This window comes from Perca flavescens, chromosome 22, assembly GCF_004354835.1.
Source record: "Perca flavescens isolate YP-PL-M2 chromosome 22, PFLA_1.0, whole genome shotgun sequence".
NCBI lineage: Eukaryota > Metazoa > Chordata > Actinopteri > Perciformes > Percidae > Perca > Perca flavescens.
The window spans coordinates 25,031,981-25,058,158 of record NC_041352.1 but is presented as its reverse complement, the minus strand read 5'-3'; the positions used below and the strand labels follow the sequence as shown (position 1 = coordinate 25,058,158).

General features: G+C 40.9%; 1 protein-coding gene across 1 annotated transcript in view; it reads right to left on the bottom strand.

The window, feature by feature from the left end:
• Positions 1 to 1,646: 1,646 nt before the first annotated feature.
• The window catches only part of LOC114549315 (cullin-1), a 44,387-nt gene continuing 19,855 nt past the window's right edge, over positions 1,647 to 26,178 (bottom strand). Inside the window, exons 4-22 of the mRNA XM_028569567.1 lie at positions 25,310 to 25,477; positions 23,287 to 23,337; positions 22,989 to 23,079; positions 19,836 to 19,999; positions 19,191 to 19,353; positions 16,953 to 17,083; positions 14,841 to 14,948; positions 12,950 to 13,056; positions 11,476 to 11,524; positions 10,623 to 10,754; positions 10,305 to 10,422; positions 9,937 to 10,013; positions 8,623 to 8,741; positions 8,166 to 8,271; positions 7,928 to 7,975; positions 5,919 to 6,001; positions 5,708 to 5,813; positions 5,182 to 5,295; positions 1,647 to 2,581 (exon numbers count right to left, since the gene is read on the bottom strand). Coding sequence (XP_028425368.1) covers positions 2,501 to 2,581; positions 5,182 to 5,295; positions 5,708 to 5,813; positions 5,919 to 6,001; positions 7,928 to 7,975; positions 8,166 to 8,271; positions 8,623 to 8,741; positions 9,937 to 10,013; positions 10,305 to 10,422; positions 10,623 to 10,754; positions 11,476 to 11,524; positions 12,950 to 13,056; positions 14,841 to 14,948; positions 16,953 to 17,083; positions 19,191 to 19,353; positions 19,836 to 19,999; positions 22,989 to 23,079; positions 23,287 to 23,337; positions 25,310 to 25,477 — 2,016 coding nt within the window. The 3' untranslated portion in view covers positions 1,647 to 2,500. The remainder of the gene's footprint in view (positions 2,582 to 5,181; positions 5,296 to 5,707; positions 5,814 to 5,918; positions 6,002 to 7,927; positions 7,976 to 8,165; positions 8,272 to 8,622; positions 8,742 to 9,936; positions 10,014 to 10,304; positions 10,423 to 10,622; positions 10,755 to 11,475; positions 11,525 to 12,949; positions 13,057 to 14,840; positions 14,949 to 16,952; positions 17,084 to 19,190; positions 19,354 to 19,835; positions 20,000 to 22,988; positions 23,080 to 23,286; positions 23,338 to 25,309; positions 25,478 to 26,178) is intronic.

The window sequence follows — 26,178 nt, the reverse complement described above, 5'->3', positions numbered from 1 at the left end:
AAAAAAAACATTTCGGAATAAGCTTCAAATCATCGGGGAAAAATGGGCAGAAAAGAAAATCGACAAGGACATTGAAAAAAGTGAAAAAAAACTGAATTTATTTTCAAAAACGTCACAAAAAGTGACAAAAACGTAAAAAAAAAAAAAAAAAAAAAAAAAAAACGAGCAAAACATTCATTTTATTAATAATTAAATTTTGACCCAGGAAAACCAAAAGTTGCAGTCGACAGGAAGACAACACAAGGGTTAAGTATTTTCTTTTACACCTTATTTGGTTTTTAATTGCGGTTGGAATCCAAAAAGCTGCATTTTACCATCAACTACTGTTTAAACTAAAAATCTCCCATTTACTGAATAAAATAATCCCTTCTCACCCATTTCCAATTCTTTATTATCAGGTTTTTGAGAATGTAATGCCATTTTATTTATTTTTGGGGGGCATTTTAGCCTTTAATAGACAGGATAGCTGTGGACAGGAAAGGGGAGAGAGAAGGGGAAGACATGCAGCAAATTGCCACAGGTTGGACTCGAACCCTGAGCCGCTGCGTCGAGGACTGGGCCTCTGCATTAGAGCCCTACTCTACAAGGTGAGCTACCCAGGCGTCCAGAATGTAATGCCATTTTATCAGATATTAAATAAACAAATAAAATTAATTGTATGAAATACATACAAAAAAATAAAGCAATACATAAGTCAACATAGTTTAATTAATAGGTTTTAAAAAAGGACATTTTTCGGATGATTACGGTACTTTCATTTATTTCAGGGGACTTTTATTTCATAAATCCAAATGTATTTATTTCAGGGGACTGAAAAATAAAAGTGCTGATTTCTCATAACTTCAGCTCAACTTTCTGAATATATTGTATTTCTACACAGGAAGACAACCGTGGATTTTGCTCTCCATTGTTGCACAAGAAAGGCATCTCTTCACAGTTTCAACGCACAAATTATTTTAAAGATATAAAAACCTTTTTTATAAATGTTCTAGGATTCAAACACATAAAACCGGCCGATTTAGTTCGGCCACAACGCTTAATAAAACCCAGTGAAGAAAAGGGAAACTTCAAGCAGCAGTATTTTGAAAGGAAAAATAAAGCCGCTACAAATTAAAGTTAAAAATTAAAGTTTTGGCCATTTCTTCGCTGTTTTCTCGCAGGTTTCTCTATAGAGCTCCCCCTACAGAAATTCTTAAGTCGACTAACACTCGTTCAATTGTATCGACGTATCGATTAGTTGTAAATCTGAGTTTCTCCGCAAAGTCCTGCAAAAGCACCACTTTAATTCTTGTGTTTACCAGAGATGTGCTCGTACGTTTCTTGGAAATAAGTCATTCAGCATGAAAAAAAAGCATCAAACATGACTAATGGACTAAAGAAATCTAAGTTGACTAAGACCAAAACGACAGATTAGTCGACTAATCGACTAAGAGGGAGCAGTCCTACACTCAATGTTAAAAAAAAACTTCATAAAGTGACATTTTCATGCCATGAGACCTTTAAGATAAATTAAGCTAAAAAGAACTGCATAGTTCCCCTTTAAATCGATGCCTAAATGTCCCATTTCATCTTTTGTTCGGATGATAGAAACCGATAAATGTGTGTCAGTGTCTCAGGTGTGAACAGAGTCTCGGGAGAAGCGAGCGTTTTAGAGAAATCTTTCCTTGTTTTTTATTTATCACACATTTAGAAAATGAACCACACTATACAAATGTCCACCGTTCAGTAATGGAACAGGCCTCCCCTGCATGAACCCAACCGACCTCAAACCAAAACAACTTCAGCAGATAAAGAAGCATCACGGTGGCTCTAAACTCACCACCTCCTCCACCTCTTCCGGTTCAGTCGCAGACTTTAAAATTACAGGACCGGCATCGATGTCGTGTCATCGTACGGTGGACTGCGTCGGCTGCCCAGTGACTCGACTCATTTTTTTTAACTTTTTAAATCTTTTTCACGGTCACTGTGGTGCAGGTAGGCAGTAGCATGCAGAAACCTTTGGATGCGGCTCTCCTCTGATTGGCTGTAGGCTAATTCATTACGTTTGCGCTATGTAAAGAAGGGAGTAGGGTTTTTTTGTTTTTTTTTATCCTCTTAAGAGTCTGTGGTTGTTATTTACAATATGACAACAAGGAAGTGTGTGTCTGTGTGTGTGTGTGTGTGTGTTTGTGTGTGTGTGTGTTTGAGTCCTATGGATGGGACGATGACAGGCGAGTGTGTAGACGGGGTTTCCCCAGTCTCAACGGGAGGGGTGAGAGCACAAAGTATGACTCCCCTCCTCTTCCTCCTCCCCCCTTCTGGTTGGTGGTTGGTTGTCATATCGGGGCGGTCACACGGTCAGCGACACACTCGCAACAAGTCCGCCGCTCAGAGGGTTTCGCTCAGAGGGTTCCTCACTTTATTACTCAGACATAAAATTTAAAAAAAAAAAAAAAAAAAATGAAGAAGATAACAAATAAAACTGGAGGAGAGCCGGTCGGTGCGGGAGGGAGCTCTGCGTTCAGGCCAGGTAGCTGTACGTGTCCTTCTCACCGTCCACCCGCTCCAGGTACTCCTTCTCTATCAGGATGTCGATGCATTTCTGTCCACAAGAGGGAGACAAAACCCAATTTATGACTTTTTAAAAAGACAGTGACTACGTTTACATGCAGCCAATAACCCGTTCAAAACCGGAATATTAGCAATAACCCGGTCGCGCACGGCCATGTAAACACCGGCAAAAAACACGAATATTGCTTTTATATTGGTTTTAAAAACCCAAAAATGAGCCCTGGGTTACCCCTTTTCTAACCCGAAATTTTGGTCATGTAAACGCGTATCGGCATATCCCCATCAAAAGGAACATTGATTTGTAGGGCTGTCCTCGACTAAAGATATTCTTAGTCGACAAACACTTATAGGATTTTGTCGACTAATCGATTAGTTGATTTAATTGACAGAGCTGTGCGCTTTGAGAGGTGGTTAAGACTAGAAAAGCACAATATAAATGTAGTTAATTAACCATCTGTAAAACTGAGTTCCTCCACAATTAATCCTGCAAAAGCACCACTTTAAATCTTGTGTTTACCATAAATGTGCTCATAAGTTTCTTGGAAATAAATAATTAAGCATGAGTAAGCATAAAAAATGACTAATGGACTAAAGAAATCTTAGTCGACTAAGACCAAAACGACCGATTAGTCGACTAATCGACTAAGAGGTGGCAGCCCTATTGATTTGTGTTCTGCGCATGTTCTATTCGCAAGGAATCTTGGTCTTTTGAGTAGAGGGACTTCTTGTATGCGCCAGAAAACAGTTATAATAATAATTATATACTATAATAATATAGTTATATATATGTCAATGCAGAAAACCTGCGCGCAGTATACCGGAAGTAAACAAGAAGTAGAAGTAAACATGGCAAGACGCAGCACAGCACCACACTTTTGGAGCGAGGAGGAAACCAGTTTCTTTATTAGTGTGGTGAAAACCATGAATATAATGTCTTTTGTTGACGGCAGAAAGTACCGAGATAGTGAGATTCATAAGATATGGACCGAGAAGTTATTACGTCTTAAGGTTGTCCGTACGTCCAGACGCTGACCGTGCGTTGGGATATTGCCAATGGATTACAGATTCCACGAATACAGGAGTAACTCTCTCTGCTCACGCATGTAAACGGGTTATTCCGAATGTTTCAGAAACCCGAATAGTGACCTTAACCCGACCATAAACCGAAAATTGACAGCTTGTAAACGTAGTCAATGACGAATGATATTTAAGACCACTTTCCCATAGCTGAAGAATTAAATCTCTTTCATGTCTGTAGTACAATCCGAAAAGAGACTCGCACAGATAACACGAAGGCTGATTGGCTGCAATAAAAGTGTGTAGTTGTAATACACACAATGGCCCAATCCCAAAGTGAGCCCTGAGGACTAAGGACTAAAGACTCACAGACTTAATTGATCTCAGGTGCTAAGTGAGTGAGTGTGTGAGACCACATGGGCTCAAATAGGTATAAGTGGGATTGGGACAGCACTTCGCACGAGATCACATGTTACCTTGGCGACGTTTAATAAAAAAGATGTCGCTGACACTTGCCGATTTGGGAATTTTCATTTTAAGTTTGTTGCTTTCCGCATGGCCAAGGCACAGGAGACGGCTGCGTGATTCCACATTATTTCAAGCTCTTGTTTTACAAACTGAAAAACAGGTTGGTCTGTTCCGTGGCCGCGTGTCGTGCTGTTGTTTACCTTTGTAATTTCCGGATTTCCATACGGTCTCCGCGGTAAACGTCACAACGCATTGAACTGTGGGCAATTCCCTTTGGTGAAGTCTGCATCGATGCAGACTCATGGAAAGGGCTCGGTAAGTGTGTACTCAAACCCTCACGCCCTTTGAAATTCGACATTGGGACAACCCTAAGCCCTTACGAATTTCGCGAGAACGCGCACCAAAGTCCGTGAGTCTGTGAGTCCGGACTTTGGGATTGGGCCAATATCTGCAAACTCAGAAGGGCTGAAAAAGTTGACACATTCCCTAACGTCTAACGTCCGTTTACGGAGTATCAGAGAGAAGCGCAAGCATTTAAGTGGCACCTACATAAGGCACCGAAATCCGCGTTGCTATTCGGTCCGGTAGATAACTGTCGTTAATGTGTCGGTGTCGTATTAGCAACGGGTCTCGGACCCCCCTAACTAAAAAAAATATTTAGAGTAATGTAGAGCTGTGAGATTTTATAAGGTCCCATGAAATCAATAGAAGTTTTAATAGGATTCTTTTCAAAAAAATAAATCCATGATCCCAGGTGAGTTGGTATGTAACAACCCAGCTGCAGTTTTAAAACACATCTGGCGTTGTTCAGCATTTTTATTGTTGTAAACAAATGAAAAGACACATCAGGCTCGCACATGCACGCACGCACGCACGCACGCACATTGGTTTTGCAGACAATACAAAAAACACAGAATATCACCAGACATTAAAATCTTAAGCTTCAAGTAATCGCGTGTCATTAAGTTGAAACGTACAATTAAACAAATTAGGGAATTACTGTAAGAGTGTGTGTGTCTGTCTGTGTTGCATGTGTCTGTCTGTGTGCATGTGTCTGTCTGTGTGCATGTGTCTGTCTGTGTGCATGTGTCTGTCTGTGTGCATGTGTCTGTCTGTGTGCATGTGTCTGTGTGTATATGTTTTTACCTTGATGACGGGGACTCTGGGTTTGAATCGGGACGACAGCTGGTTCAGGACTTCAGCCAGAAGCTGCTGGTGCTTCAGGACCTTCCTCATCTTCATGATCCTCACTATGGCAGCCTACACACACACACACACACACACACACACACACACACACACAGTTAGTCGTCTTTTGCTACACTTTTTTCAAAGTTTCTGTCAATATTTTTCTGCGCTTTTATAAAAGTGACAAAATATTTTTGTCACTTTTGACATTTTCTCCTTACGTTTTTCAACGTCCTATTATCAATTTTTCTTTACATGCTATATGAAATAGAATAAAACACCCAAATCGAAAGTAGTGAACTGATCATTTATTTTACTTGTTAAGAGCGTCGTATGGAACCATCCACGTTATTTTGTTTTAAAATTTGGTGGAAAGAAATCCAAATTTCTGACAAAGAAACATTTTGAAAATGGGTCGGATTTGACCCGGGTTAATATTCTGTCTGAACTTTTAAAACCTGCGAGTAGAGGAATAAACGGTGACCTGAATGAGGAGCTTTCGATCCTCCTCGATGTTCTTGTGAGTCGTCTCCTGCTCCTGTTTCTGCTCCGTCTTCATCGGGACGTTGATGTTCACCCTCAGTTTCTTACTGCGGCGGAGAAACACAAGAAAAGATTGTGAAAAAAATAAATAAAATGCAAACGTCCGTTAAAACTGGACACGTTAAAGAGCACGAAGAACATTTGTCCCTCACTTCTTGTATCCGAGAAAAAGCTTGATGACGGTGTCAGGTTTGAACTCCACTTCGTCCACGTTGGCGTTCTCGTCCTCCATCACCTGTCGGACACACAGACACATCAGTAAAGGCAGCTGATCTGAGTATAAAGGTCTTTGAAACACACACACACACACACACACACACACACACACACACACACACACACACACACACACACACACACACACACACACACACACACACACACACACACACACACACACACACACACACACACACACACACACACACACACACAGTCCTATTGTGGGAGGAGAGCTACACATCTACCGGGGACTACCAATGAAAATTAGCACTTTTGAGCTAACTCGGGCACATTTACATTGTTTAAATGTTGATTAATGTTCACTGTCCCTTTAATCCATTAATCTATTAATGAGAATTAAACAAGAGTTTTCAATCCATTGAGCGGTTATTTGGCGCCCTCAGGTGTCCGAAATGAGAACAACAAATACTATCAGGACAAACAGGTTTTTCTAGCAGTTTTCAGACATGGAATATGTAACACTGCTGGCTTCATCTTTCTGTTGATGGTGCTTTAGGTCTTTCAGACAGCAGAGACTTATGTTAATGAGACGGAAAGAGAAGGGGAGAGAGAGGGAGGGAGAGAGAGGGCGAGCGAGCGAGAGGGAGAAAGAGAGAGAAGGAGAGACAGAGGGAGAGAAAGTGAGAGAGGGGAGCGAGAGAGAGACAAGAGGAGAGAGGGAGAGAGAGAGAGAGAAAGAGGGGGAGAGAGAGGGAGAGAGAGAAAGAGGGAGAGAGAAGGAGAGAGAGAGGGAGAAAAAGAGAGGGAGAGGAATAGAGAGAGCAAGAGACAGAGGGAGATAGAGAGAAAGAGAGAGACAGAGGGAGAGAGAGAGAGGGAGGGAGAGCGAGAGACAGAGAGAGAGCCAGGGAGAGGAATAGAGAGAGAGCGAGCCAGAGGGAGAGAAAGAGAGGGAGAGAGAGAGGGAGAGTAATAGAGAGAAGGAAAGGAATAGAGAGAGCGAGAGAGGGAGAGAGAGAGGGGGAGAGGAATAGAGAGAAAGGGAGACAGAGAGAGAGAGAGAGCAGTAAGTTAGAAAAGTTATAACAAGAAAAGTGTTTGTTTTTTCTCGATTTTAAAACTTATTTAGCCTTTGAAGCCTCCATTAATGACATTCCCAATATTATTGTTGCTTGAAAAAGTTGTTGTTTGGGCAGTACTTTCAGTCAAAAGAAGGCCATTCAAGTCCAGCTACATGTTCAATGCCGATTGGTCTGGTGGTGGCGAGGACCCTAAACTATACACAACATGGCCGCTGTTACAACATTTGGTACGAAAACATCCGAAAGAATACGAGTTGTGCATGAAGGAATCTCCAGACAGCAGCAACTTCAGGTACGGCATAGGAAGGACAGTCCCTGTTTACTTCATTCATGTGTTTACTGGGTTCATGGACTGAGGATGGGAGGAGGATTCGGTATTCTTTTTCGGCAGAATCTTGATTCGGTGCATGCCTAATTAATTAATTACCAATGACTTCCATCACATCTTTAGTGAAACTACTCTGCAACTTGTTTTATAAAGTCTGACATGTATGTACAGAGACACAGAGTCAAGTTGGGACTCTCGTTTAACTCTTTATACGCTCGCATAAGGGTTTTTGCAGGATATTCATTTATTCGTTCACATAGTTCTTATGAACAAACGTTTTCTCTGTTCATACGAGATGAAAGATTGGGTCGATAAGATTTATCACAGCGATTTTATCTTGTGTTCAATTCAGACCCGAGTCATTTTTAAGTGTTAAAGAAATAGAGATTAATTTTAGAAATGACTTAAAGCGGTGTCTGAAGGAGGCTCAAATGTCTACATAAGACACAGCTTTAAGACTGAACTGACTGGTGTGTAAATGACTTCTTACTGCTGAAACTGAGAACATAAAAACCGTGACGAACAAAAAAGCAAAAAGACCAAAAAAAAACTGTTTGTTTTTACTCACCAGTAGCTTCGATTTTAACAAAATCTGCAGAACCTGAACCAGAATGTCCTGGAAATACAAGAAAACGTGGAGTTAGTGGAGAAATTAAACATTTCATATGACAGCTCGTGTTGCCCTTTTCAAGACGACATAAATAAATGAGCCTCCACGAGTCATAAAAGGTTAAAATAATCACTCTATCCTCAAGTCTTTAAGCTTCATCAGAGTGAGAAAGGGCTTTTTAAAATGTTGCTCTCACAGTTTTGATCTGTGTGCTGTCAGTGAGCTGCTGGACGGTGTAACTGTCCTCTGTGTTGTACTGCAGCAGGATGGCCATCTGGAAGGTGGAGGCCTGCAGTGTGTACCTGGAAACAAACACAACAGATTCAGTAAGAAGCTGGCTCAAACTATTCCACACAGCAGATCAACAGCACAATAATCATCTGACAAATGTGCTTCACAATGACAAGCCAGTATCAACCAGTCAAACATCAGCTGATAAGACCACACAGAGTCAACATGCAGTTTGATATGACACCGTAATAAAGTACAGAACTTCTGTTACTCAGAGGGACTTTATCAGACTCGCTCTGCTGACTAGTGATAGACCGGTTTTTTTACGTGTATCGGCATCGGTTAAAATGCCACGCAGCCAGTGTGTAACCGGCCTAAAGTGACATTCCCTCCACAGCGCCCTTCTGTCTGTCCACACTCACCTGTTCTTGAAGCAGTTGGTGACCAGCTCTCCTTTGGACAGGTGATAGAGCCAAGTCAGCTTCCTGCCGCTGTGTCTGCTGGCGTAAAACGCAGTGAAGCGCTGATAGCTTCGCTCCAGCTACAGAGAAAGGGAGACAAAGAGGAAAGATCAGAGGAGGAGGAGGAGGAGTGGTCCTCAAACTGAGGTCCTGTCGACCATGCAACTTTTAGTTTTTCTGGGTCAAAATGAAAACTTCTTTTCAACGTTTTGGACGATACTTTTGTTGCTTTTCCACCCTTTTCTTGCTCACTTTTTCCCAATGTTTTTTTTTCTGCACCTTTTGACATTTGTCACTTTTTTTCAATGTTCTTCTATAAAAAAATAAATTCAAATGCTAGGAAATTGGGGCGAGCTCTAGCTCACCCAGTGAGAGTGTGCGCCACCACGTAGGCTGAGTCCTTTGCAGCAGCCCAGGTTCGAATCCGACCTACGGCCCTTTGCTGCGTGTCGTCCCTCATCTCTTTCCCCACTTCATGTCTACCCACTGTCACTATCTAATAACGGGAAAATGCCCCAAAAATATAAAAAAATAAATAAAATGCTATGAAATTGAATAAAACTTGTGAAGAGCGTTGTAGGGAACCAACCATGTTATTTCATTTGAAAATTTGGTTGAAAGAAGCCCAAATTTCTGATATACAAACTTTTTGAAAATGGGTCAGATTTGACCTGAGGACAGGAGAGTTAAAGGGGGTTTTTACTGCGCTGACAAGGCTAAACAAAAAACACAGAGGACTGGCACTTTCATAGGTCTCTTTGTAGCTTTGCTTATTTAAAGCTAATGTACTTGCACTTACTACTTGTTGTCTGGAGTCTGAACGTTCACAGTTGAAAGCACTTAATTGTAAGTCGCTTTGGATAAAAGCGTCAGCTAAATGACATGTAATGTAAAGATGTGATGTAATGATCAAATATAACATGGAGTCCTCATGGTTAAGAGAACTAAAGAGATCTAAAAACCAAACCAGCAACGCTCATTGTGAGCTTTAAACACTCAAAGATTAGGACTATAATTTAGATTTCTAGAGAAAGCTAATTGCAGTCTTCTTCGGTTTATTAAAAGGAGGTTTAATTCAACAATCATTAGCGAAAGCTGCAGAAAGCCAACGTACTCACACAGGTCTGAAACCAAGTACAAAAAAAATAAACATTTTCTCCCAAAGCAGGAGCACAATAACGCCTCATTGTAGTTTTCAAGCTACTCATTAAACCCACTTTGGCACACAGAGCTGGGTTGAACAATAAGTTGTTCATAAGTTGTGACTAGTCTTACCTCAGAAGGCAGAGCGAAGGTGCAGGACTGCTGGAAAGGCCAAGACCCAGAGCTGAGAACCTGGATACTGAAGTCCACTGTAAACGATTCAAACATATGGGTTTTATGTGCTTTGACACACCAGAGCCCAGCATATTTTACCTCCGATTTAACATTCGGTTAATGTTTGGTACATTTTGAGTGTGATCTGGTATAAACGGTCCTGCAGCAAGTGATATAAAAAAAAAAAAAAGCTCTAAAACATACACTCCATAAACTGCATTTGGTGGGTATGCACCCAGATATGGGACGATCGGTTGGAGGATGGATTGTGTGTGTGTATGTGTGTGTGTGTGTGTGTGTGTGTGCGTGCGTGCGTGCGTCCTTACAGTCCAGAGGCTCAGAGTTGGTCAGGTGTTTCTTGAACTGCTCGTTCAGATCTTTACTGACTCCGATGTCCTGGAACATGCGCTGCAGTTTGGACGTGTACTCAAAGCCGCACGCTTGCTGCACGAGAACAAGAACAAAAACCAAAAAACAGATTCAGCGTGAGGTTCTAAGGTGCAGAAACTGACAGTTATGTGTTGCTGTGGAGGTTTTCATGCAGACAGACTGTGTGTGTGTGTGTGTGTGTGTGTGTGTGTGTGTGTGTGTGTGTGTGTGTGTGTGTGTGTGTGACGGATCGCTGGGCGGCTGCCGAGTCTCACCTTGAGTTTGGAGATCATGCTGGCCTCTGCGTCATCGCTGGCGCTGTTCTGGTGGACCAGACGTTTGGCCAGCATCTTGGCGTAAAACTTCTGGAAAACGTCTTTGTCCTCGATGTATTTGAACACAACCATCTGAAAAGAAGACAGAAATTCACCTCAATGTACTGCTGCTAACCTGAGGAAATCTATTTGAACAGTACCGCACAAAATCGTCTCACACTTTATACCAGTTTATCATCAGAATGGTCCGTAGATTTGGTGAAATATGTTTATTTAAAAATTAAAACCGTGTTTCTCAAACTGTCTGCGAGATTTAGTCCAACGCCTGACAGTGAGGAGCATAGATGGGCTGTTTTTAATATCAAATAAACCCGTTTGTAAACGTAAACATTATTATTTGAATTGGCAGATTTTCTGTGTTGTCGGACTTCAGCAATGAAGTCCGACAGTTTCGCGGTACGGCCTCGAATTTACATCACAACTAATCAGCGTGACATTTGAAGGAAATACGGAAGTTTTCACATTTACAGTTATGAACACTACCATTCTTCCCATTAGGATGGCAACAGAGACAATGAGTGAGATATTTGGGAAACTTTCATTTAGTTTGGCTGTAATATACTGTTGAAGTAGGAGGCCCATTGTTTTATAGATAGATAGATAGATAGATAGATAGATAGATAGATAGATAGACTAAAGACAGCCAACCACACTTCTGTGTCTACACATAACACACGAGTAACTACGTTGGTAGTTCAGTGGTACTTTTCCAGTACAGCTGCACAGTAAGATGAACACAAACACACTGTATTATGTGTACGTCTGTGCAAACACACAGGTCATAGTATCTCACCACTTGGTTGAGTGTGTCCTCCAATTCTGCCTCCTCCGGGTTTTTAGAGCTGAAGAATAAAAACAGACGCACATAGTTTAAAAGTGAGATTTCACTCCGTCTCAGGTGGTGAGCTCAGAATAACCGATTGTGAAGAGAAAACACTGCAGCGTAGGGGTGGGAATCCCAGACTACCTCACGGTACGAAACACGGCTCACGATACCGATAATATCACGATACAGCAATTCTGCGATAATCAATATATTGCTGGACAATCCTTTAATGATGCATCACCATATCGGTCTAACTATGAACACAAAATGCCCGTGAAAAGTGCAGGTTTTCTCTCTTTATTTACTGCAAGTCCGAATTGTTAGACAACAATTCTGCAGCACAAGTTTTTCAGGCTGTAAATTAAAATTACACAACTATAGAGCAACTCTGGGTCCCGACTTTGGACTCAAACATGGCTGGGGCATCTGGTATTTTCCTCAAACTGCCGTCAGCCACCCTGTTGAAAACCTCTTCGGCTCGTTAAACTTATGTTCAAGTTTCCTTTCGTTCACGTTTCCTTCCGTTCACGCGTTGAGCGCCAGCTCCAGGAGCCATTAACCAGCAACCCTGGGAGCAGGGAAATCTATTCAGAGTGCCTTATTTTATTAATTAAAGTATCGATATTTGGAGCCAGCGTATCGATTTCTGTATTGCACGGAGAACAGCGATATATTGCCGTATCGATGATTCGGCCCACCCCTGCTGCAGTGTGTGCTACAAATAAAGCAGTGTCCTTCAAATAACTGATAAACTATCAGCTGTGGAACTACAAACCCTTAGAAACAGCAGTTTATAAAAGGCAGATCAAGCTTACTCAGATGTTCTATCATTCTGAGCACTTTAGGACCCTGTCCATGTGGACCTAAAAGTTCACTGTTGATCTTAAAATCAATGGTTGGAAGATGAAGACATGAAGTGTAGATCTTTATACTACTACAGCATTTTACTTGTTTAACGGTGCTGTAGGTAGGATTGTGAAGATCCAGGACTTAGCCTAAGAATTTGAACATCGACAACTTCTCAGTCCCTCCCCCCTTTCTGCTAAAGTCCAAAACTGTCTGCTAAGCCCCTCCCCCCACAAGGGAGAATTAATGTGTGTGCATCAGCAGTGATTGACACACAGTTCAACACGCCCCTTGGCCCTGATTGGTGCATCTGAAAAGGGAGTGGTGGATTTTTGCAAATCACACTATAGGCTGTAGGTGGGGCCAGAGGAGCTGGATTATTTTTGTTAATGAACTGCTTCATGTAGTTCTACTGGAACATAGGGTCAGTTTCAGCAAATATGACAGAAAGTTAGTTTTATAAGTCTTATCTACTGAATCTTTAATACCCTGATATTTTAAAAACATAAAACTACAATAACGAGCCTTAAATGTTTCTGATAGCTAAGGGAACAGCAATCACATTCAGACACATGCACACACACATTTCACGCACCTCTTCTTCAGTAAAGAATCGCAGTATCTGGCCAGAAGCTCGGGGGATTTGCTGGACGACTGAGCCATCCTGGTGACGGCGTTGTTGTTGATGAATCGACCACATGCCTGGGAAGAGACAGACCGACCATGTTACAACTAAACCTGTCCAGAAACTGAAGCCCTCTCCGATATTTTGACTGTGTGATATAATAATATAAATATAAACTGTACTTATATAGCACCTTTTACAGACAAAGTCACACAGTGCTTCACATGATACAATTGTTAAAATAAGACCCAAACAGTAAAATGAGCAAGCAAGAAAGACATAAAATACCAGTGAGTTTCTGCTGGTTTCAACAAGTCAAATTTAAGACTTTAAGACTTTTATGAATAAAATGCAAGACCTATGACACAACATAAAAAGTACAATGAGCGCTCAATGGCATTTTAAACCCCCAACATTGACTTCAAGGCACATAACCATTGCCTAATCCCAGTGCCTTCCACGCAGCGCTGCCTGGAAGACGATGTTGGGGGCTTAAAACACCAAACACCACAATGATCAGAGTCACATAAGTACTTGCAAAGTAAATAAATGTATTCAAATTGACATTGGCAACATGTACGTGGGAAAATGAAGAACCGTTTAAACTTATTTAAGACCTAGAACACAATACTTCAGCGTAGGGCTGCAGCACGATATGACCTAAAAATCTAAATTGCACATTTTACCTCGATAACGATAAATGAACGATAATTAAATCACGTTGTTCCAAATCATCTTTTCTGAAGCCACAATGTTTCCAGACGTTTTTTTGGGCACAAGATGCTCAGTTGACTCGGACTCTTTGTTTAAGTTATCCTCCGTTATGCTTTCCATACGACTGACTGGTGCGGGCGAAGTCACGTGACTACACACGTGGTAGAAAGTGGGCCTATCAACTGGAAAACATTATCGAAATGATCCTTACGGGAAAAAGAAATACGTCGATAACAGCTCCAGCATTTTTATGTTGATACATTTTCGATTAATCGTCCAGCCCTAACTGCTATACTATGACATAGGTGTAATTTCTCACAAACTAAATCAACACAGATCACCAAACGCGGGAAAAATAAAACTATCTGCGTAGTTTAATTTGTGTGAACTGGCCCTTTAAATGATGAACTTGGTTTGGTAAAACTAAAACTGGATTTTACTGGAGACGATTCTCATTCAGTGGTTTTGTTCTACGTTCCCTTTTGATGCTTTGTTTTTATTCTTTTTGATGAACATTTTACCAATATTGTAGGAGTTTTGGGAAGTCTTAGAATAAACCATTCCTTCCAGAAAAAGGTAGAGTTTTTTGTGATTGTTGAGGGCAAAAATCCCTGTTTATGCGGCACGTTTTCTTAAAAAATGCGATGGAATATGCTATATGATATTTATGCAATTTTATGCGATTAAATTGCGGCAACTTGCAAAAATTGCGGTTTGATGAAACTTTCTGCTAAGATATATTATGGGACTTTTGCAACGAAAATGCAGGGATTATGAAATCATGCAAGCCCCGCATATTTTGCACAGAAATCTGCAATTTATGCGGCGAAAGTGACGCGTATTTGAAAAAATGCTGATAAACGGGTAAAGTCCTTAACCCCTCCAATATGAGTTACTTGATTTAATATATATTTTGACTTTACATGACGAGTTTGTGAACAGATTTTAAATATATTACCTTTATCAATTAAAAACCGTTTAAACTTCTTTAAGACCTAGAACACAAATACTTTTTAGAGCCTAAAATTTAGATTTTTTTTAGACTTCTTAAGACCCGCGGATACCTTGTACCAATGGGGGGAAAAAAAGAAAAAGAATTAAAAGCTCAACTTTGCCGTCATGGGCAGATTACAGACGGATTACTCACCTTATCGAGCGCTGCCACGAAGCCGGCGTCGTTGTTGAAGGCAGACATGACCAAGGCATTGTACTTCTTATGGACGTCCAGCGTGGTCTGGACGTACACTTTGGGGTCCTGCAAGAAACAAAGACTTCTACTATCACGACATGTTATTGTATGAATTTCTTGCGTTTTTCTGTTTTGTTAAAACTTACTGACTTCAACTTTTTACACGTTTCAACAAACTTATATTTTGCAAAAACTTTCAAGTTCTTTTTTTTCTGACCTCTTATTCAACAGCTCATGGACATTCGAAGTGTTAAATTATAAATAAGATAAATCGTTGTCTCTCTGGTGAGAAAGGACAGCGATCAGACTGCTGAAGACAGAACGACACAGCGCTCAGGTTTGTTCTTTGGGACTTAGTCGTCTTCTCCTTCAGCTGGGAAAAAAACGCGGCTTTCGAAGCTCTCTGGCTGAACAAACTACTTGTCACAATATGCATTTGAACCGGCTTTTAAAATTATGATTTCGCAAAAAATGTCATAACAGATTCCTGTACCTAAATGGCACCAGAAAAGAAATGTAACAATACATCGAACAAGGTTTTTATCTTCTGCCTCCTAGTCTTAAACCTACATTGTGTAATGTTTTGAGTTGATTCTTAGCAAAAAGCCCTTTGTTCTTTCACAAATATGTGCTAATTCATGTGTAATCACTTCCACCAACTAATCAAAGTATTCTCGTAAGCGTAGAATCTGCCATTCAGATACAAGCGAGTCGCTCGAATGATCACCATGCTGCGCCTCCATCTTTAAAATACGTTAGCCAAAGAGGGACGTACCTCCACCTTTTTGCCCTCTTACACTCAGTGGTGTTGTGACGAATGCCAGCGTAGAATTACTCGCCAGGGAAGCGGAAAAGAGAATTAAAAGCGACAACGCGACAGGCAAAGCAACAAGACCAAAGTTAATATTGGAGTGGCTAGAACAGCTGCGTGTAAACAATGGAGATAATAATAGCGCTGTTAATTGATTAAAAAAAATGTAATTGAATTACATACTCTGATAATTAATCGAAATTAATCGCATACATAATTAACGGTGCCTGAACCAAAACTTTAAGAAAGTAAAAAAAGAAAAGAAAAAAGCAGGGTACTAAACAGTTGGTGACATTAAATAAGGGCTTGTTTATTGCTAAGGCCATATGGTCAAAATTAAAGGATTTGATAATCATCTATAACAATAACTTATTTCACTAGTGAATTGCTGTTGAATGACAAAAACAACCACGAGATGGGAAAAGGACATTTACAATAACTTCAAATGCACCACGAGGATGTAGTTTACCAGTTTCATTGAACGTACCGTCTGTGTTGTTTTTCCGAGGGCAGCTGCAGATTGTTAGCCTAGAAATCTAGACGCACCCTAGTGGCAGCTGGCTGGTCAGGCTAGCAGACGGTTACATACCGGTGTGGAATCCTCTACAGTAAAACACAGTCAAACTTTACACCGTTTAGCGTTAGCTGTTTAATCCAGCTACTAGCTAGCGGTAGGCTAACGTTAGCTGCTGTCGAGTATAGTGTTAACTAGCGTCCCGTGCAGCGGTGTTTGTGTTGCCTGTATCGTCCGTTTCAGAGCATCAGAGAGAAGATCAGACATATCAGGGGCACCAGATTTCGGTAGCCAGGGTTGGCAGGAAGAAGTAACAAGTAGCTAAATGTTCCAATGAACCAGGCAGCACGTTCTCGTCTCCCTCCTTCATTTTACACTTGAATGGTGGCTAGACCGACTCCGGGTCATACGTCAATATGGAATGGATTAATCTGCGTTAGTTTTTTTACCCCTTTTTTTTTTTTTTTTACGCTTTATTTTGACAGCCCTAGATAATAATAATTTCGGGTTCAGCCACCGTAGGAGTTAAAATACGCTCAGAATGGGGAGGGGCTAGAAAGTAATATTCAGTTGGTTGTCATATACAATTTCACCGCTAGATGGGACAAATTCTTACACAATGAAGCTTTAATGTAAACTGAGGACAACCTAACTGTCCAGGTTTGGATCGGTACCTTTTCGTTACTCGAAACGTTAAAGTAAACCAGTGAGAATTGTTAGCGAGAGGAGAATTAATTGTCCGTACGTTGAGCGCGGCCTCTCCACACTTCTCGATGGCGGCCAGGCCCTGGTTGTGGATGTGAGTCTCTAGAAGTTTCTTCAGTTCGCCCAGACCGTCTGTGATCCGCGACACCAGGTTGTACATCCGGCCCAGGTCTGAGAAGAGATGCAGAGCAGGGGACAGAATTTTAGTCATTAGCTTCATTTCAACCCAAAGGTTAAGCAGATTGTAAGCAAAAGTAAAAAAATAAATAAATAAAAACTCGTAAAAACTGATTCATCTGGTTTGAATGTGTAAAATTTAAGTCCGCATTAAGACCAAGAAAGTGGATCACATCACTCCAGTTCTGAGGTCTTAACACTGGCTTCCTGTCCCTTAAAGAATTAATTTCAAAATACATCTGTTGGTGCTTTAGGGCCAAAATACATATCTGATATTCTGCTACATTATGAACCATCCAGACCTCTCAGGTCGTCGGGGACACGTCTGCTTTCTGTCCCCAGAGTCAGAACTAAATACGGATAAAAACAGCGTTCAGTTTTTATGCACCACATATCTGGAACAAACTCCCAGAAAGCTGCAAGTCCACTTTTAACTCTCAGAGCTTTTAAATCAAGGCTGAAGACTTTTCTTTTGATGCTGCCTTCTTTTAAAAAGTTGTTCATTTCTTACACTACACTGTAACTTTTACTCTTATTCTATTTTAGCTGTTTTGAATTGTTTTTAACTGTTCTTCAAAAACACTTTGAATTGCCTTGTCACTCAAATGTGCTTTACAAATAACGCTGCCTTGCCTAAATAATGGTTATTTGGAGCTCTGATGTTGCTGTTCAATCAGTCCGAGCTTCAACAGCTTCACAAACTGGGGGGGTGATCACTTTTTTGCAGTTGCGGCACCAAGACTTTAGAACAAGTTACCTCCTGACAGCCGCACACTATAACAGACGTAGCTCGTTTAAAATCTAACCTGTAAACGTAAAGAATGGCTTTTAAAAAAAGGTCCCATGGCATGAAAATGTCACTTTATGAGGTTTTTTAACATTAATGTGAGTTCCCCCAGCCTGGCTATGGTCCCCCAGTGGCTAGAAATGGTGATAGTTGTAAACCGAGCCCTGGGTATTAGGGCTGCCACCTCTTAGTCGATTAGTCAACTAATCGGTCGTTTTGATCTTAGTAGACTAAGATTTCTTTAGTCGATTAGTCGTTTTTTATGCTTATTCATGCTTAATTTTTTATTTCAGGAAACTTCTGAGCACATTTATGGTAAACGCAAGATTTAAAGTGGTGCTTTTGCAGGATTAATTGTGGAGAAACTTTTACAGATGGTTAATTAACTACATTTATATTGTGCTTTTCTAGTCTTAACCACCTCTCAAAGCACACAGCTCTGTCAATTAAATCAACTAATCGATTAGTCGACAAAATCCTATAAGTGTTAGTCGACTAAGAATTTCTTTAGTCGAGGACAGCCAAACTGGGTATCCTGCTCTGCCTTTGAGAAAATGAAAGCTGAGATGGGCCGATCTGCAATCTTCTCCTTATGAGGTCCTAAGGAGCAAGGTTACCTCCCCTTTCTCTGGTTTGCCCGTCCAGAGAATTTGGCCCACCCATGATAGAGAGAGAGAGAGACATCATGGCTTTCAAACGAGCAAAGTGGAAGTTGGTCAAGGCCACACCCCCACCCTCCACCTTGCCCCCCCTCTCTCCTCCTCAATAGCTACAGACACAGAAATGGCACATCCTAAGGAAAGATCATTGTGGGACTGGCTCTGGTGGCTGTAATTCTGCACCAAGGCTGAATTTCGGGAAAGAGACTTCAGATACAGTATTAGGGGACCACTAAGGTCTATATAAAAGAGACTTCAGATACAGTATTAGGGGACCACTAAGGTCTATATAAAAGAGACTTCAGATACAGTATTAGGGGACCACTAAGGTCTATATAAAAGAGACTTCAGATACAGTATTAGGGACCACTAAGGTCTATATAAAAGAGACTTCAGATACAGTATTAGGGGACCACTAAGGTCTGTATGTCATAGGACTTTTAATACATCGTAGCGTTGTGACATTCTCCGTTCTTCCTGCTTTTATGTATTCCTTTCCGATTTCACTGTATGTTATGTTTTACTGTTGTTACTTCATGTGACAACTACACTTTGGATACCTGCTAGTTGCTGTAAAGCGCTAAATAAATAACTGCTGATGGATTAAAAGCTGCAGGATCAGCGGACACCGTGAAATAAAAATGGCAGGGTGTACCTTCATTCTTGTCGGCATCCAGGAGGTTCTGAAACTCGGTGTGGAAGATCTCCAGGTGTTTCTCTATGAGGACCTGCTCACACTTCCTGGCCAGCTCGTCCTGAGTGGATTCATGGAGGTAAACCTGCACACGCCGCTGCTCCTCCAGCAGACGAGCCTCCGCCTGAGCAAATAAACAGAGATATACAGTCAGTTCTTTTATTAGGACAAGATCGTCCCCTTCACAACAGGGTTATTATAGCAAACTACAAAAATAAACAGTGAAAAATATCTTTAGTCAACTGTAACTGAATAAAAACACTCTGAAAACTAACGCAAACTAAACTAAAAGTAGCAAACACACTGAAAACTAACGCAAACTAAACTAAAAGTAGCAAACACTCAGAAAATTGACTTAATCTAAACTAAAAGTAGCAAACACACTCTGAAAACTAACTCAAACTAAACTAATCCAAAAGTCAAAACTAAGATAAAATAGAAACTGATTGAAAAATTCAAAACCATAATAACGATGCTTCACAACCAGTTTAAATGTTTAAACCCCTAGTTTTAAAAAGCAACACAAGCAACTCTTTCATCTTCCGTGTGCCATGTTGAGTCCATTCATCTGTAACGGTGTGCTGCTGAAGTGGAACGAGCGTCTACCTTCTTCATGTACTCGGTGACGGGGTTCTGCTGCAGGAACTCGGTGCTCTCGCGCGTGTAGAACCGCTCGGTGTCAGTGAGGAACTGGCATTCAAAGTACTCTTTGTACACGGACAGCGTGGGGCCTTTGGCGAAGGCGTCCTCTTCGTTCAGACCCAGCTCAACTGGAGGGGGGAGGAGAGGGGAGACACGGGAAAAACGGGGGTTAACGTGAGGATACTACGTTCACAGTTACTGAACAGGATCACACCTTTACGGTGGTTCGGTCTCATAAATAGGGATCAAACAAATTCACTCAACTCACAATTCAATTCACTTTGTTTTTAACAGAATGAGCTGCAGACCAATGCCTGGAAACATTGGTTCATGTAAACATTTATTTATAGAAACTGTGCAAAGCAGATGTGTCGTTTTTTTTTTTTTTTTTTTTTTTTTACAAGACAGCTTAGACTTTGAAAAGGGAGAGAGGGGGAGGTGACATGCAGCAAAGGGCCAAAAGTCAGAACCGAACCTGCGGCCGCTGCGTTGAGGACTGAGCCTCTGTATATGGGCACGCGCTCTTCCAGGTGAGCTTCCCAGGCGCCCATAAATAAACAAAATTAAATAAAAAAATCCCACATAAAAATAACTAAATAAATAGGAAAGATCTCTTTAAATAGGAAAACTGAGACGAGTGAGCTCTGAAATTACAACAAGTGAAATCTAAAGTAGATTAACGACCTAGGACGTTTAGAAATTGCCTTGCAATTTATTTTTCATCCTAACAGGTTGTAATCTTTACACATTTCTATCCATTTTGAACCCATTAATGGTGCATTGTTACATCCCTACTTATAGTTTCATAGTCGAAGAACTAAATGTCACTTAATGTTTTCATTTTTAAGAATGTATTGGCCATCTGGGTAAAAGCAACTTTTTTGGGAAATCTTCCTCTGCACCTGGACTTGACTTTTAGTATCTCATAAACCCTATTATAATACACTGTGGTATTGAAATATATGTTGTCTGCTTCAGCTTTGACTTGAGAGCAGCTGATCAGAAGTCAGGTTGGACAATATCTCAGTTATTTTATCCGTAAACATCCTATATTTACTCAACAAATCCTGCAGCTGTTCAGCTTAGATGTTCAGATCTATCAGGACAGTACTGGTCTAAAAATCAAACCTGATATCAATGTTCCCCACTGACTGTCGACAGACGTACTGTAGATTCATGATCACGGCTAGAGAAAGCTGAATTAAAAGATCCTACTGGCTTATTATATACAGAAGCTCCTCAACGGGTCTACAACACCAGAAGGTCGGCCTCCAACGAGAGCTTAAAGACGCCTGATTTAAGCCCAGAAATTAAATGAAGAGTGACGTTTTAAATAGTTGGCTGGTTTTGATAATCTTCCCTGAGAGAGTTTTTATTTTCCTTTCACACCTTCCTTTATTTATTTAATCATATTTTTAGTTCAATAAAGAAAATTACTACAGATCATTAGCTGTGTTTACATGGACCCTGATATTGCACTAATCAGAATAAAAATGCCTCATTTAACCACCTCAAATCGGAAGAGGCCGACACGATCGGACGGAATATCATCGGATTAAGTTTAATAGGAAAATATTAGGATCTAATGTCCATGTAAATCTAATGTTTAATTAGATCATTTCTCTCTGGTTGGGATCAATATGTACTTTCTGCGCACGTTTGCCCAACATGGGGGAAACATTATGTGATGGGACGAACCGAAACGTGGTGGAAGCAAAAAAAAAAGAAAACTCAGGTTCGTGGCTAAAAGATTTAAAGATTGATAGAAGATTGTTGCACGAGGCTGAGGCAGTGGTCGAAAGGCTCTAAACAACGAGTTAAAGGGATACTTCACCGATTTAACATTAAGGTTTGTGTTTGTAGAAACCCGGTAGTATTTTCGAATGACCGTGCTTCCCCCCTCAATACGAGACATAGCTGCATTGTGTGTCTGGAAAAAAAAACTGTCATTTTGCATGACAATTTGGGAGGGGCATGAGGGAGGGAAGCAATCTAAATAATATTTCATGTACATATATTCAGAATAGCGAAGTGTTTCACAAATAGCCTTATAAAACGCAAGCATAAACAACATTACAATAGGATATCTACATTCGACAATACTACCGGGTTTCTAGTGGAATAAGCTTAATGCTAATCCGTGAAGTATCGCACAATTCAAAAAAAGTTTGGCAAATCACCTGAAAACCGTAAGCAAAAACATATCCTTGATAAAAAGTATGATTACCAGGCCTCTTAAATTACATTATAATAATTATTATACTGCTTCCTTATGGACTAAGTTTAAAAAGGCAAGCATGCAGAAGCTTAAGGCTGATGACTGTATGAGGATACTGCTCAACAAAGCCAGGTGCTCTAGTGCAAGTGACCTGGTCTGTGACGCAGGGGTCAGCACCTTCCAGGCACTATTGAGGAGTCTCTCGTCTGAACATCTCCCAGAACAGCATTGTTATGCTGCTGGCAAATCCTACGTTTAGTGCCATACGATCATCACTATGGCAACGCTGGTATAAGTGTATTTTATAGAAATGCAGTATTGTTTTAATTTCTCTGTATACATGTTTCTTTCCCTTTTTATTGTATGTTGTAGGTCATGTCTGTGTCTTATCCAACTGACCAAAGCTGACTGAGTACAAATAAACTAAAAGCGTTTTCATGCTGGCTTAAAAAAAAAAAAAATCAACAGAAGAAATCCTCGCTCATACGCCGGCAAAAGTCCCTCTCCGTCGTAGCTTTGAATGTATTTGAATACCTCCCACTAAAGCTTCGAAGCCCAAAAAGTGATATTTCGGGACAGCCCTAGCTCTGGGCCATGTAAACACACATCTTATCTGATCACTTTATTTAGCATCTATGTAAACAGTTAAGTTGGGACCTCTTTCTTAATCAGAATGATTTCAATCCAGTTGAAGAAATATTGTCCATATAAACGCACATATTGAAGAAGTGTGGTAGCTAAAACTTCCTAAATTTTTTTTTTTAAACCTCCAGTGAGGAGTTGCTGTGAGTCTTTGCTGTGTGTACATATGGAGCTCAGAGTTATAAAAGACATGGATTTCTTCATTATCTAATGTCTGCCAAGCAACAGGCAGGTGTTTCTCTTTATTTTTGACCTACCATAGGACTGGACCACACCGCTGATCAGTCTGGTGTTAATGGTCTCCCCATTCCTCTCTCGCTCTATCAGCTTCAGCACAGCGTTTGTTACCTGAAAAAGAGACGTTAGTTTAGCTCAAGGAGATTCGTTGCAGGGACAAAAATAAAAGCAAAGAGGAAAGGAAATACAGTTTTGCAGGTTAAACGCACATGAGCTTAATTGACAAAAACAAGATAAAACGGTTTTGCTTTTTTTCTCTACATTGTGTGTTTTTTTTTTTTTGCTCGCTCCACTTCCATAAAAAGAAACTGAACACACCTGTTTGTTGAGGGGTCGGAATAAACACTCCCTCCAGGTCACAAGTGCCAGCTGGGAGGAAAGCGCCGCGTCCGAGAGGGAGAGGAGAACGAGAAGGTTAACGACAGGTTAGTACTTCAGGCTGCGTGTTCGTTACTCGTCTCCGTTCCTTTTGATCAGTGTGATCCATAATGAGCCCAAACTAAAAAGGAGTTTCAAATGGCTTTCAAGGTCCTGTAGGGGGAAATTCTTATGGGGCAGGTCCAAAACTGGAAATCACAAAGGCCTCTTTCTGTACTGTTAAAACATCTTCACATACTGGTGACTCCACTTCTAAATCAATGCTGTATCAACAACAACATGAAGCACAGTCACAGGTTTTATAACGGGTTTGGACCATGAAATGCTGGGCAGCTCTCCGAGGGATGTTTACGAGGCTTTTATTTTGAAGTTCCATCTCCCCGGAAAACAGCACTCCTGTACTCAGGGTTTCTGCAGGTTCTACCATGTCAAATGTAAGACTTTTTAAGACCATTATGAATGAAATTTAACCCGGTGTTGTCCTCCCGGGTCAAAATTAACAGTTTTTATGTTGCTTTTTCCCCCCACGTTTTGCTTGCTTTTAAAAAAAAAAAAAAAAAAAAAAAAAAAAAAAAAAAAAAAAAAAAAAGTTTTTGTCGCTTATTTCAAAGTTTTTGGCACTTTTTTCCATCAACACCAGTATATTCACCACTAGACCTATTTATTTGCTCTAGTTTTACACTTATCTTTTTGGAATTCATGGTCAATAAACCTCATTTGTAGGAAATGTTCTAATTTCTGTGCAAGAAAAAAAAAAAGAGGAATGAATGTAAAGGATATTCCCAGATCTGTCAAAGTTTAGTCAGGATAATGCTATAAAATTGAATACAACACCTAAAGATGTTCGTCTTATGGAACCATCCATGTTATTTTGGGGCAATTTGGTTAAAAGAAACCCAAATTTATGATATAGAAACTTTGAAAATAGGTCAAATTTGACCTAAGGAAAACATGAGGGTTAAGACTTTATATCATGACATCATACATAAAAAAAAAAAAAAGTCAGATGTGAGAGTCCTGAAACATCATCTGAAATGTTTTTTTCAAGCCAATTATTGCTTGCAATACTTGCACTTTCCCATAGCTGAAGAATTATATCAGTTCTATGTCTAACATAACACAAAAAGCTGATTGGCTGAAATATAAATTGCATTTTGGTCCCATTTGTAAATCCCTGCGGGAGCATTTCAATGAGCATAAGAGGCATTACATGGACGTAGGAAAATTAAGACCAGTTTAAAATTATTTAAAGGAACACGGCGACTTATTGGGACTTTGTCTTATTCCCCATATCCCCCAGAGTTAGATAAGTCCATACATACCCTTCTCATTTCCGTGCGTGTTGTAACTCTGTCTGACACCCCCACCGCTAGCCTAGCTTAGCACAGATCCTGGAGGTAACCGGCTCCATCTAGCCTAGCTTAGCACAGGTCCTGGAGGTAACCGGCTCCATCTAGCCTACTGCTCCCAATAAGTGACAAAATTACCCCAACATGTTCCTATTTCCACGTTGTGATTTGTATAGTCACAGCGTGTACAGATAACAAGGTCACATGACACACAGCCGTCTTCTAACCGTATACATACTGGGAACTATATTCTCAGAAAGGCAAAGCACTGCTACTTCTGCTACTTGGGCGGAGTGATTTGCTCGCAGCACCTAAGAAGCCCCGTGGTGAGGAGCAGAGAGCAACAACGGTGCTTTTAAGGTGTTGCGCTAATCACTCCGCCCAAGTAGCAGTGCTTCGCTTTCTGAGAATATAGTTCCCAGTTTGACACATATTTTGCCTTTAACAAATTGAGATATTGCGCTAGTCTATATTGTGATTTCAATGAAATTGCGATTTAGTGTGCAGCCCTACAAAATATGCATTTCATTCTCTCTCTTCATTCAGATTAGAAGCTAAAAATACCTCAAAAACACACCAAGAGCCTTCACCAACCGACAGATATTAAGACGTACCGAGTAGATCTCATAGATGCCTTTGCGTCCCTCGTCACACTCTCGTCTGACCCAGTGGCGGTTGAGGTAGGCGCAGATCCCGTTGAGGACCTTACTGGAGAAGCGGTAGTCCTCCCACTGCTGGGTGTAAAACTTCAGCACACACTCGTCCATCAGATCCTCGCCATCCTGGAGGGGAAACCCAGGGAGGAGGCGAGAGAAAGACAAAGTACGGACAGGAAATCAGAAGGCGATTCTGGGACGGCTGGGAAAAAAAATTGAGGTTGCAGCCTGCAACTAATTAACCTGACTCCAACAGATGGATCGCTTCGCATTTGCTCGGCATATCCATCTGGGAACTTTCTGTTGGAGAACTTTTTGGGAAGGGGCGAAAATACTGGTTAGCTGATTGGATAACCCATCTGTCTATCACCACCTATAGTTGGTGATAGACGGGCCAAATCAACCAATCAGATCAAACTCTTGTCGAAACCAGTCGGGAGAAGAGCAGAAACATCTTTTCCTCAGAGAAAAGCCTCCAGTGCAGTTTTTTTTTTGCTCTTCTTTCAATGAAGGAATACTTTCTAATTCGGATAAAACTTGCTGCGATAGCTACGCTCATCTCCTCCGTGGAAGCTGCCGCGTTGTTTAGACTGAAAAGTCGCTTTTCGTTGCGTCACACCTAAACCCGACTCAAAACCAACACTGATTGGTCGGTCGTTTGGCGAACGGCTCAAAATTTTCTCTATCTCAAGATGCCAGACTGATCGGCGAGTGGAAAACTGGAGCTCCCCAGATCAGGACGGTCCCACGAGGCTAGCAACTAATGCCGACCTCACACTAGTGTACGATAGGCATTGTCGGGTAATCTGGTGATTATTTTCTGGATA